At 51.3% G+C, this 13,327-nt stretch overlaps 1 protein-coding gene across 1 annotated transcript in view; it reads right to left on the reverse strand.

The window, feature by feature from the left end:
- Nucleotides 1-13,327, reverse strand: part of LOC104272609 (uncharacterized protein FLJ45252-like) — a gene marked incomplete at both ends in the record, with an annotated part of 15,882 nt that overhangs the window by 363 nt on the left and 2,192 nt on the right. The window contains 3 exons of the mRNA XM_009867654.1: nt 3-745; nt 9,903-10,007; nt 12,887-12,997. Coding sequence (XP_009865956.1) covers nt 3-745; nt 9,903-10,007; nt 12,887-12,997 — 959 coding nt within the window. The remainder of the gene's footprint in view (nt 1-2; nt 746-9,902; nt 10,008-12,886; nt 12,998-13,327) is intronic.

A 13,327-nucleotide genomic window follows, 5' to 3' on the forward strand; every position in this document is an offset into this window, starting at 1 on the left:
GCAGAAGGATACTGAGGCCTGGCCGGGGCCGCGGAGCCGCGCGTCGCCGAATCCAGGCTTGGGAACAGCGGGTTGGCTCTGGGTTGGACGTCGCCTCCCTGGCTCAGGAAGGCGGGTGGTGCGAACGGTTCCTTCGACGTACTGTGGGAAGTCAGCTCCTCCACACTTTTCTTTTTAGTGAAAGGTGCTCTCAGAAACACATCTGCTTCTTCCGGGTGTCTATTGCCCTTGGAGATAAAAGGAGCTTTGGTAAAGACATCCACCTCATCCGGCACTTTTCTCGAGCTTCGGAAAGGAGCCGTGGCAAAAACATCTGGCTCGTTAAAAACCTCCCCGGTGTGCGACTGGAAGGCAGGGAACGGCGCCTCGCCCGCTCTGCTCTGGGAAGATTGGTTGTGGGGATCTTCCTTGGAGGCCTCGCGCCTCTCCCTGGGCACGGACTGCAGGAACCCCGTGCACAATTTGCAGCTTTCCTCCTCCTCTTCCGAATCCATCAGTAAAGGCCTGGACCCGCTGCAATCCAAAATATCTCCCTCGTGGTCCGTCCCCTCTCCTTCGCTGCTGTAGAAGGAGCTGTTGCTTGAAGGCCCATCTCTCGTTAGGTAATCCGGCTCCGAGTTGTGATGCGTCTTCACCTCCGACATCTCAGACGGACCCTTGTACAGGGCGAGTCCGTCACTGCCAGAAGGTCCTTTACAGAGTTCAAGAGCTGCGACTGGGAACAGGGCGGGATCCCTCGGCAGACCTAAAAACACAAGAGAAGGATGTTATTCGACACGTTCCATCTCCCTGGTCATAAACAAGAACGTAAGGTACTTAGGACACAAGAAAAGTCATGCCGCTCAGACTTAAACCACAATCGCACACGGAAAATGGGAAGGAGAGGGAAGGCAAATCAAAGGGAAAGAAAAAAAAAATGCCAGGGCAAGTATTGATGACACACACAGCCCGACACACGGCTCGGCGCTGCCTCACAGCTCGGGGACACCACAAGCACCAGTTTTCAGGAAGAGATGGAAGATGTTGGACACATGAATGGGCACACCCAGCACTCTCAGCACTGTTCCACAAGTTTTTCTCTGCCACTCACGACGGCGACCGCCATCAGAGAGGCCTTCACTTCGGAACGGTGCTGCTAGAGTGGAGCTCCAGCAAACAGACCGGTTCTGTCGTTCGTTTCTGCGTCGTCGCTGTCGGCTGCCCTACGAGCAGACGTGTGGCTTGGCGGAGCCTCTGTTTCTGTGAGCCATCCCACAGATACGTGGAATTACACTCGGGCATGGAAAACAGCTGGGGATGCCCTAAAACCTGCCAAAATCACACACCCCCTTCCAAGAATGGGGTCGACCTATAGCTTTTAACGAATCCCCGTAACTATAGCAGCATCGTTTTAAACCACTGCGAGACAAATGGTTTTAAAGACTCCATGCCACAACGTCGAATCAGGCATCTAACACCACGCTCCGGTTTGCTTCTGCGTTAGCGTAACGAGACGGTGTGGGGAGAGGCTCGCTGCTCCGCTCTTCTCCAGCTAACGAGAGCCCAAGGTGGGGCCGGGTTTGCCTTACGACTCACACAGACAGAACAGAAGATATCTTACCTTCGGAGAACTATTTGCCCGTTAGGAGTCTGCCACTGGACTCATGTTAGCGAGAGGACAGGAAAAAGGCACGTGAAAACTGAGCAGTACGAATCGCAGGAAGGACGAGGAGGGGAAGGGGGTGGGTTGGTATCTGCTGAGCGATTGTCAAGTGAGGTCCTACCCAGCGCCCCCTCACAATTAAAGACACGTCAGTCGTTCATTAAGCATCAAAACCAGCATTTATTGGGAAACTATCACCTTAGATACGTCGCACTGCTGAGTAAAGACAGTGTAGGTATGTGAACATTACTCTAGAAAAACACGATCCATCTTTCCTGAAGCCTATGTTGGCAGCAAGGTTCAACCTTAGATGTTAATCTCAGATTACAGGAACAGCACAGCTACAGTGCGGTTTTCTTCCAGGAGCTTGGTATTATTATCAGGTATTATTGTGAGATTTTGAGAGCGCGGGCTGAAGCAGAGCGAGAGCAGTGCCCCATCACACGAGCGCCTCTGAGTGAGCCGGGCGTCATCGAAATAACGCGCACGGGAAAACCAGGGAAGGAAGAAGGCATTTATCACGGCAAACACTACGGCAATGCAAAGCAACGGTCCGCTTTTCACAAGAACAGCATGAGCAAGTCATCACATCTCGATTTTCTTTTGAAAGGGTTACCGGCACCAGGAGGTGTCCGCAATCACGTAAGCGATGGCATTTAGGATAAAGAGAAAAACCTGTTTGCTTAGGACAGGAGCAGCGCTTGTCGCTGAACTCGGAGGAACTGTATGGCAGGCAGAACCCTCGATTTTCAGAAAAATTACTTTTTCCAATACTTTCTTGCTCTCTCTGCCCACCATGAGAAGGACACTGAATGCTTGGAAGCAGCTCCTTCCCTTGCTAAGGCCGGTACCGGAGTTGTGAATCACTCTGTGAGGGAGTGGTAGGAGCCAGTCTCAGCCCAATACAGCGAGAAGGGAAGGGCCCCAATAACTTAAACCCCAACCATGGGCACAGCGACAGCAAAACGCAGCAGGTTACCCGAGAGGTTCAGGGATTTTCTGACAAGAGGAGCACCGCCCGCGCTGCCGCGTGCACTCTGAAGGAGGAAGGGCTGCCTTCAGACACTGTCCCACGGGAACCCATCTCGGGCTTCCACGTTCTTGGGTTCCCTCGGTTTGTTTCCTTCAGCAGAAAAGCGAAGGGACAGTCCCAGGAGGAGCTACGGCAGCATCACAACGCTGAAGGCGACGTCACGCCAGCGTTCTACTTCAGCTGACATGCGGGCGCACGTCTCACTAGGCAGCGGTGCAGACACCCCTCCTCTCACAGTCGTTAATCCCATACATTGAAAAAAGGCCTGAGCTATGCTCAGACACGGAAAAGTGCAATCAAACAAAAAAAAAAACCCCAACTCCTTTGTGTAAAGGTCAGGTGAGCGCTAACGAGACAGGGTCGTGTGTTCCCCTGCCAGCCATAGCCACGGGCTTGGCAGACAAGCGGGTCAGAGGCACGAGAGAACTGGAGTCAGCCGGCGCCCACGGGTGCTCTGGCAGCTCTGAGGTCACAGACCAAAGCGCTTGAGGGACGGTTTCACAGGAAAAGGCGCGGAGGTTTTGTTCTGTGTTACAGGAAAGGTCACTCCGTGAGCTGGTAACAGCGGGAGGGTAAAGGACAAAACTCCTGGAACCAAGACAGCGCCTTTTTGTTCGAAGCCCTGCCCCTTCTCCGGGACGCCCGGGCTCCCTTTCACACTCTGTGCGAGGGGCAGGAAAAGAGGCAGGCAGACGGCTCGCTTGCATCAGCGCACACAGCACCCCCAGCCCCGGTTCTGTGGGGGCAGCTGCCTCTTTTGTCCTCTCCTGCTCTGCCCTCCCGAGATCTCTGCGTCACTGCCCAGCGCAGCATCCCTCACGCTGTCCATTAACACATGCACGCTCCCAACAGCTGCCAGCCTCGCAGCACAGAATCCTTCCAGATGCTCCAATTTATAGCAGAAGGTTTACTCTGTACAACATCCCTGCACCATTTTTTATTCCGGCGACTGATACACGTACCAAAGAAACGATTCCTAAACTATATCGTGGCTCCCTTTCTGCAGGGAGAGCCTCAGTAACATCAAGACTTACCGCTCGGCACCCCAGGAATACACCCTGTAGCTAGTAACCTCAAAAAAAAAGACCATTTACCCCTGAGCTCCGTCTTTTAAGAGAAACTGTGCACGGATGTGGCAAAGGACTGAAGGAACTGACAGGAAAGCTGCAACAGATTCACTGTTCCTGCTGCAGGGAGGCAGAGCAGTCACCAGGATGATGATCTCACTGCTGGAGCGGAGCCCAAAAGGAGAACGTCAGGCGAGAGCGAGGCATTCCCAGACCCTAAACACAAAAAAACCAAAAAACTCCCTTCAGGAAGGTCTCACCACAGAGTAACAGGCAGCTAAAAATGAGCACAACTACTGGTACGTAAGATGATTAGTCGGGCATTTAAAAAGAGTCAAAAGACTTCTTCCCTTTGTTCTTGACAGTGAGAGTTTTTCCTTGTATTCCGATCCCTCGAAGCAGCATCGTCACACAGCACCGACACGGAACCGCGCCCACACGGCGCTTCGGCCAGGAGGTGTCAAAGCGCGACGCCAACGGTCGGCAGTGCCGCTCCACAGCAGAATCCAGCGTTTCTGCCCAAAGTGACTGCCCAGCGGCGGATCCGGGAGCAGATCTTCGGTTCCGGAGAGAAGGGATTTCACGTTCCAGTTTGGGCACGCTCGTAGCTCATTTGCACCATCGAGACGGGGCAGATGTGACACCCTCCGGCCCCACACGCTCACGAACAAGAGGGACTCAACCGGAGACCAGCGGCATCGCCCGGGTTTCCGCCCACGAGCCACGCGTCGCGCCCGTGACACGTTTTGAAGCTGCAGTCTGGGAGTGTCTGAGAAAAATATAAGGTGGCTTTCTAGGGGGTTAAACTCCCTCCTGCGGGTCTCACCCATCAGCGACGCCCTTAAACCAACCCCGGCCGAGCACCCCCCGCTCCCTCCGAGGAACAGCGAGACCCGTCGCCGCGCACACGCTCTGCCACGCGTAGGCACGGCTGTCCCTGGAGCGCAGCTTTGCAGTTACGGAAATAGACTACACAGGAACAGAAAATAAAGGCAAAGAAAATCTTTTTTTTCTTTCCATCTGCATTTCCCCCGGGAGCGATGATGCAGTTTTAGCGCCCACACACCACCACGGAAACTCAGCGCACCCCAGCACCGGTGACCGATTGGTGGATAAAGCCTCAGCCCTCAGAGCGCTCCCCCAGCCCCTTCATATTCCTGCTTCCTCCTGGGCCACCCCAGGCACCCCCCAGCTCCGACGAGCTCCCAAACTTGGGAACATATCGACTAAAAAGAAGGTAACTCCACGCAGCCGCGCACGAATCAGACGCTACTGCAGCGATGCGCTCGCTGACATTTCCGTACTCGGAGGCCCCCACGCTCCACATTTTACGTTTGCTTGGACACACCAAAACTTGCTGAACTCTGGTTTTGGCCCAAATCGTATCTGAGCTTCCATTGTAATAACATTTTTCTTTTTTTTTTCAATCAATTTCTACATAAGGTGGTTTTGGAAACTCACCAGGAGCAATGTGCTGCGAGCTGTCAGGCTGAAGCACGTCATCATCACGCCTTGACGAGAAGCCCCCTCTAAAAAACACTCGGGACTCACTTGAGCTGCCATTAGCTTGCGGGAACGGCGCTGTCAGAGGGCAAGCCCCCAGCGCCAAGACTCTCCCGCCCAGCTCAGACTCTCCAGCGGGCTGCGCAGTGCCCGCAGCCCCAGCCCAGGGCAGCCCCAGCTCCTGCTGCTTTGGGGACAGACGCTCCCACCCCAGCCGGTGCTGTCAGGGACCGCCCAGGTTTGCTGATCTCCCAGTTGCGGGTACAACGCTTGTGCTCACTGGGCTAAAAGAGGAACGGGGGAGATCTCCAAAGTTCGAAACCCAAGACGTGACACCAGAGTTCCGACTATTCCTTCGAATGTCTCGCCACCCCAAACCCAGTTTATTCTTGAATCCAAAGCACAACGTCGACTTGTTCCATGGAACTGTGGTTGCGTTCGTTGTATCCTGCCGGGAGGATCCATGGAAACAGTTAACACCAAGAACACCACCAGGAGCTCAGTCCCGCTCTGGTTTCGAACACCACCTGACCCTGTCACTCTTAAAAAGGGACACGCACAGCGCCCACCACTCCAAGCACGGCTCTCAGAGGGAATCCTTCTGACGCCGTTTGGGGAGCGCCGGGGACCAAACGTCTCCCGTGGGGACACGGCCTCAAAGTTCAATTTGCTCCTTCACAGCAGCAGCTTTTCCACAACCCCTTGCACTTCTGAGCAACGCACCAACACGAACCTGACGCCCGTAGGACGGCCACGGTTTCGGGAGAGCTCGGAATGAATCGCCAAGAACCGCTCACTTCATCCCTCTCGCGCTTTCCACTCACTCCTCAGACGCGTGCCGAGGATTTTCTGACGGGCGAGGTCTAGAGAACAGACACCTCTCGCAATGTGCACTTCCACTGCCTGGTGCTTCCCACCCAGCTCCATGAACAGCTACTTGAAAAAGCCATAAAATAAACATTCACATCTGCTTATTTAATAGCATTATTAACAACCCAGTGCATTTATAATTTTTTTTCCAGAACCCTTGAACAAGCGCCATTAGATTTAAAATCTTAAACATTCTTTAAAAGTACTTTTAATTCACAGAAATCTTTGTTTCTAATATACAGTAGATGGTTACTTTTTAAAATCCATTCTCTTTTCATATAATCTCGGTATCTGACTATACAATAACTTTCTATCTATAGCGTCTTCATGTTTTTCCAGTCCAGCTTGCCTGTGCTTTAGGAATATAAAACAAAAAAATAATAAAGTTCTATCCACAATTTTAACTAAGGTCATTTCCATAGTTTCTCATGTAAAGCTTCTCTTGGAAAGTGCAGTATACACATGTAATGATACGACACACTTAAGCAATACTTTTATTATTAAGTGTAGGTTTTAAAAGAAGAGTAATGTAGAGCAGACACAAACCGATGGGAGGGCTATTTACAGAATTGGTTAAACTAAGTGTCGGAAAAGGGGGGGCTGGAGATCGGAAAGGAGGAGTCACGAGCTTTGATTTCTTCCCTTCTCGGCGAGAGGTCGGTACATACACGGGACAGTCGTTCGTACTTTCGCACATGGGAAACTGCACTTTTACTACTACAGCTACATACACGTACACAAGGGTAGCAGGAAGCTAGGAGTTGTTCCACTACAGAGGAAGAGTCCTTCCGTTCAGAAAGAGCTTTCAAACACAAGATACAAAATCCCGTGACCGTGAGCCAACGGAAACGAGGGCAGCGTATCCAGCTAGTCGACGAACTAAGCGTGGGAAGGGAAAAAGAAAGAAGGGAGAACCCACCGAGGCGTAGCAGCACTTATTTCGAACCGTCTGAAGCAAGTGCGTGCCGGGTGCGCAGAGCCCGAGGAGTGGCAGAAAGTCCACGGGGAGCTTTGTCTGCCGGGACGAATGGTTCCGCACTGAACTCGCTTGCACTAGATGCGGTTACAAGAGAAAACGGGGAACCCAGGACAGATACCAGATGCTCGACCAAAACCAGGATTAAAAATAGACGAACAACCGCAGGACGATTGGTTTCATACACGATTTACAGCAGGTTGGGGGGATACTCTTTCTTTTTTTTTCTTTTTTTTTTTTTTTTCCTTCTAGTCAAACACAGAAAAGAAGTCACAGAAAATACATCTGCTGCTGCCACAATGCCCTTTTTGGCCAAAACCCAGGTGAACAAAATGCTCGTCATGGCCACACATGGATTTGGTTCAAAACCTCGTTATATTTCACTGAGGGTCATTTTTGCAGCTTTTAACGAGCGGTTTTGGGGTTTTTTTCTCTCTTTTTCTTTTCGTTGATTTTTTGTTTTAATTTTTTTTCCTTTATTTTTCTCCCTCCCCCATGGAAAGCGCAAGTTTGTTCCCAAGCAGGATCATTACACAGCAAACCACGAGCTGGGGGCAGTCCAGAAAAACTCTCTTCCTCACCAGAGGGACCGGGCAAGGCTACCGCAGAGGAACTCGGCGCTTTCTCCTCCTCTGAAGCCCATCCTGCCCGCTTAGAACCGTCGGCTCTCCTAACCCCGTACCCCGCAGGAGAGGGACGTCCCTACCCACGTCATCCAGCCCCTTCCTCCCGCCTGGTGACCCGGAAACAGGAGCAAAAACCAACCCCCCCCAAAAAAACCACCAAAGCGGCTCCGGCGCTACTCTAAGGAGAAAGGAGTCTGTTGTAGGTGGGGTCATACAGCAGCTACAATTATCTATTTCGTTTACAGCCGGGCTTTTCGTGGTGCCACACAGACATCTCAGCGGGGCGGCTAAGACGTGGGCGATTAGAGACGGGGCAGAAGGAACCACCACGGGTTGTTGTTTGGGTTTTTTTAGCAGCTTTAGAGAACTGAGAGAGAAATCTTCCCCAGGGCAGGGGAGGACAGGGAGAAAGGCGGGTGACTGGCTCCCGTCGGCAGATTGGTTTTTCTTCCAATTAAGGAAAAAAACAAAAAAAAAAGAAATAAAAATGAAACAAATAAATAAAAAAAGCCCAAAAGAACCACAACTGAAGGTAACTCTTCTGGAAACGAAAACGGAGGATTAGGTACGTTACAGAAACTGCGTCTGCTACTGTGTCACTGCTACAGGTCTATGAGCTGATCCACCAGCAGCAAAGACCTGGCTATGTTGGGAAGACTGGACTCAGAGCTTCCACTGTTGTTTCTAGAATGCCCACCTGGAAGTGTGAGAGATAGGAATTCAGTATTGAACAGGACACACACACACACGACAGTTTCAGATGTTCAAGAGCAAGCAAGCAAGAAAAAAAAGTCAGAGCAAAACAGAAAATCTGCCTGAGCTCTTCGCACCCCTCGCTCCACGCCAGCGGCAGCCCCTGGCTCGCTCTGCCACCCTCTCCCCACTCGCCCAACCTACATTTGTGCAGAAAAAACCAACCTTGTGGCACCCAACGTTCTCTACAAACCATTTCTTTTTTTTCTCCCCCCAAGGTTTACATCCAAGCTGCAGATCTGTGTCCTTACTAAAGGATCTACAGAGGCAACGACCAGAACCCCCAGAGCCTACAGAAAGGGCCGCTCAAACTTGTAAATCCTGAAAACGAGTCGCTGTTCTAAGAGCATCTTTGCGTTGCCGGCTACTTCAAGCAGACCTGAGCTGCCCCGTGGCTTTCTACAGCTGGGACTAGGATTCAGAAGGGCAGATGCTCCTCTTTACTCTAGAAATCTCCTCTGACTTGCAGCAGGAGCCGAGTTCCTAATGTCTGAGAACTTTTCCTAATGAGCGTCAGCCTCTGGGAATTAAGAGTTAGATGCAGGGCGGGTAACGCTGCAAACAAAAGGGGGAGTCAAGAAAGTTCTACCATCAAACCAAAGAAAAAAAAAGGAGGAAAAAATAAAATAAGGGAGCCCTGGAGTATGTTTTTAAAACCTCCGCCAGCGTATTGAATGCTGGAATTGAAACTTTTCAACAGCTGGGCTGCAGAGAGGAGACCGGTCTGACTGACCAACCTGCAAACACCAGCCCTGCAAGAGCTCCAAAACGCAGCACTGGTATTTATTTCTTTGAAGCACTAGTATTTCTTTTAAGCAAACAGTGCTGCTGCTGCTGCTGCTCAGGCTTATCCCTAGGTAAGGCGGAAAGTGTCTGTAAAGATCATGTTAACGGGACCCGGGTGACAAGGACAAACTGTCCCTATCTGTCCTACGGCCTCCGACTGCTCAAAGCTTTTCAAAGGAGGTGGGGACCATCTACGGAGCTTCCCACGGGCACCTTTGAAAGACACGAGTCAAAGTGAAGGGGAAAAAAAACCAAACCAGCTCAATTTCAGCGGGAGGTTGAGAGTTATGAAGGATTTTCATCATCTCCCTTTCTCGCACCTCAGGCCAAGCTGATTTAAGGGTCAAAGGACCGACCTTTCACTGGCTTGACCACTCAGAAAGACCGTTCAATGGCTTATTGAGCCACGTCGCTGCGTGTGCCCGGCCTGGCAGGCTGGAGGAGCTTACTTCATGGGATCTGCTATCTTTTTTGGGACATGACATCTTCTCACAGACAGAGAACCCAGAGAAATTTCAAGGCCAATGGAAACTGGAGAAAGACTAAGCTCACTAAATCCTACTCCACGTGTGCTGCCCCACAGCTAATTCGCGTTCACCGTTTTCCTTTTTTTCCTTCCCTTTTTCACGCCCACCTCCTGGCTTACCTTGTGAATTTTTGGATATCAACACTGGAATTGGGTCAAACTCATCTTCTGTCACTTTCTCAGAGCCCTCAGGAGCATCAAAGCCTGATATCAGGTTAGTATCTTCTGCAGCATAAAGGAGAAACAGAGGTAAAGAAGCAAAGAGCAGAGAAGGCTGGTTAGAATCGCTGAGAAGTGTTAGAACATCTTCACGTTTTCAGAGACAGGGTTTAGAAGCAAGCGTTTCAATTAAAAGACGAAATCAAGTTGGTTAAGTCTTTGGTAAAGAAGGCAAGAAGTAAGAAAGCCAATTAAATACAAAAGTGGAAGGGGGGAAAAAAAAAGAAAGAAAAAGCAAGCGAAGTCATGAGAACCCAAACAAAACGTGGCCAGTCTGAGCTGCGGTAAAAGCCTGAGGCTCGAGCACCCAAGGACTGACGGTTTCTGCGCCATCAGGTGTTGGGACAGTTGGAGGGCGCGATCTGGCTCTGCAGCCATCACCTTTCTCGCACAGGGAGAAGTAAAGGGCTGGGGGAAATAAAACCAAACCGAAACAAAACCAAACGCCACCACAGGCCCAGAAGGAATCCCTGCCAGCTGCCGGAGTCAGACCCCCGAGCCTTCCCCTACAGCGACAAAACAAGAAGCGCCCACGTGAAGTGAGGTTTCCCAGGAGTTCAAATGTCTGAAGGCAGAACTAGATACCAACAGGGACGTTTTGTCAAGGTGCCTGGAGCCGTTCGGGCACGTAATTCCCTTGATTTCAAACCACGTCAACAGGAGACAGACGCTTGGTGGGAGGCACTTCCAACAACCTCCACAGGAGGGGAAGCATTTATCTGCCTTATCAGGCAATTCCGTGCCTTTAGGGACTTCCAACACCTCTGCTGTGCATCTGACGTATCTACTCGTTACTTTAGACACCTGTAATACCTATAATACCTTCCCAAAATTGGGCCTCAGTTACTACACGGAATTTTTGTGAAAGCTTCGCACGGACACACACAAGTCGATGGTTTCCAAGGAACAGGAACATCCTTGTTTGACTCCTATAAAGACTAAAAGCTCTTTGCCTAAAGACGCTACCAGGTTTGGGGCGAGATGATGCAAGAAAGCACTCGTGGCAACACCCCGTCCTCTAGAGGATCAGGCTCAGAAAATAAAGGCACAAACTCTACAGGAAAGTAGCCGGTAAAGCGTCAAAACCGTAACAACAGAACATCTCCTGTTGTCCTCGCTCTGTCCCTGGAGTTTTTTATCTGCGGCTCTTCTCAAACTGCCCGAGAGCCTTTGCAAGAACCCAATTTCACCGCACGCACACGTACAGCTGCTCAGAGCTCTGGAGTTTGCTGCACCGGAACCTGCTGCGGGAGCACTGCTCCACCAGGGACCACCTTGCTGCTGAGACCACGGCTGCTTTTTCCCATCCTCCTGGTTCCCCCGGGGCGATCACACCCAGGGACAGCAGCACCTGCCCCAGAGGTGCTTCACATCCCCAACGCCAGAGAAACAGCAAGCAAAAAAAAAGATTGAGATGTACAGTTAACGATCACACCTGGAGCTCTAAAAGCAGGGCTTGATAAAGAAGCCACAGAGGAGTCTGGGGAAGATTTTCCTATTTCTCTTCCCTGCCACGAGTCTCATTTTCCTCGTCCAACGCGAGCCTTCCTTGTGCCGGAGGGAACAGCGGGGCAGCCTGGGAGAAGCTGCGCAGGAGCCTGTTAATTCATTTGCTCATTAAGTCACACCAGCAACGTTCTGGCTTCGCTACGCTCCAGACACGAAGCGGAAACTGTTCAAGCACATTTCAAGGCGTTACCTCCAAATAAAGCGGCACAGAGAGTGTATTACAGCAGCGAGCAGTTAGAGCGGCTGCTTGTTTAAACCCAAAAGCTCTACGAAAAAACACAAACTCATTTTGAAGAGCCGTCAAGCGTCGAAATCGATTAGGGGGCTGTTTTGACGGCAATCCCTCCGAGGACAGATCACCTGCTGTTGCTGTAGGGATGCTCACCAGAGGAGCTGAGCAGAACTCAGCGTCACAGCGCACCCAGTGGTTCGTGTTCGTGCTCGGGGCCTCTCTATCCGAGGCAATAAATACCACAGAGGTCCTGCCCTGCCACCTGGATTTCTATCACCAAAAACGCCGCCCGAGTTGGGACCCAGCTCCCCCAGGTCCTCTACTCTTGCTTGGCAGAGGGAAGAGGCCAGAACTGCCACCACTGCGCAGCATTTCCACTCCAGCTCAAACGCCGATGAGCCGCCAGGGCTGATCTGCGGCTCTTGGGAATTACCCCACGTGCTCTGCTGCTCTCCTCCTGCTCTGCGTTTCTGTGTTACTGTGAAACCATTCCAAACCTCAGTCAGATCCTGCACTTTCATTCATATTTGCTGCGACACTGCAGTTGGACTCGGGAACCTTCTCCTGATGACTCCCAAAAAGGAAAATGTTCTCTAGATCTGACAGAGCTCACTCACCTCGGCTGCTAACTCTGACCAAAATTAAAAAAAATCCTTTCGTTTCAAAACCCCGTGACACCGGTAGAGATGATTATCAGGCTTCTGTTCAGAATTAATAATGGAGCATAAAAGCAGGTCTTAAATCCCACGTGCGAAAAGGAAAACAGGACTGTGTCCACTTACAAGCCTTCAGCAGGGTTGCACACAAAAGCCCTTTCAGGCTCCCATATCCCTTCTGCATTTTCCCTCTTTCACCGAAGACGCCACCTGTCTCGACAAACTTTGGCTTTACAGTCAAGCTGAATACTTTTATCTCTATTTTTCCCTTAGTACTTCAACGTGCATTCCAAGTTTTATCGGTTTGGGAAGAAAACAAAACAATGGTTTGAGGGAATAAAAAAAGAAAACCAAATCCAAAACCTAAACATCACCAGAACACAGGGCAGAGCATCCGCTCACGTAACGCTGTGCCGGCTTCGCTCCCCAACAGACAAACCCAAGTCCCAGGAGCGATGAAGTGTTAGAGGCAAAGGGGCGGTTTTTACCTTTGTGAGGTTGAGCTGCGAAAGCTACAGGAGCAAACTCGTCCACGAGGTCAGCGGCAGGGTTAGAAAGCAGAGAACAGTCAAGCAGAGAGTCCTCCCCAGTGAGCGAGTCTGGAGCCGGGTTGTTAGCGTCCGAGGCAGCATTGAACAGGACACAAACACCGTTAAGCTCATATTCCCAACGCTCCTCTTCCCGCCTGCTCAGACGCAAAGCTTGAGCAAAAGCTCTCATTTCTGGCAGTGCGATATGTTCCTTACGGCTCTGCGGTGAGGGCAGAGGGATTCCCAACACCTCCAGCACCACGTAACACGCTCTCAGGGGCTGCCTGCCCTCCAAAGCAGAGCACACGACCTCTGGAGATCCCCCAGTGCCACCCCCTGCCAGAGCAGGGTCACCCAGGGCAGCCCCACAGGAACGTGTCCAGGCGGGTTGGAAAGTCT

This window comes from Apaloderma vittatum, unplaced genomic scaffold (assembly GCF_000703405.1).
Source record: "Apaloderma vittatum isolate BGI_N311 unplaced genomic scaffold, ASM70340v1 scaffold27684, whole genome shotgun sequence".
NCBI lineage: Eukaryota > Metazoa > Chordata > Aves > Trogoniformes > Trogonidae > Apaloderma > Apaloderma vittatum.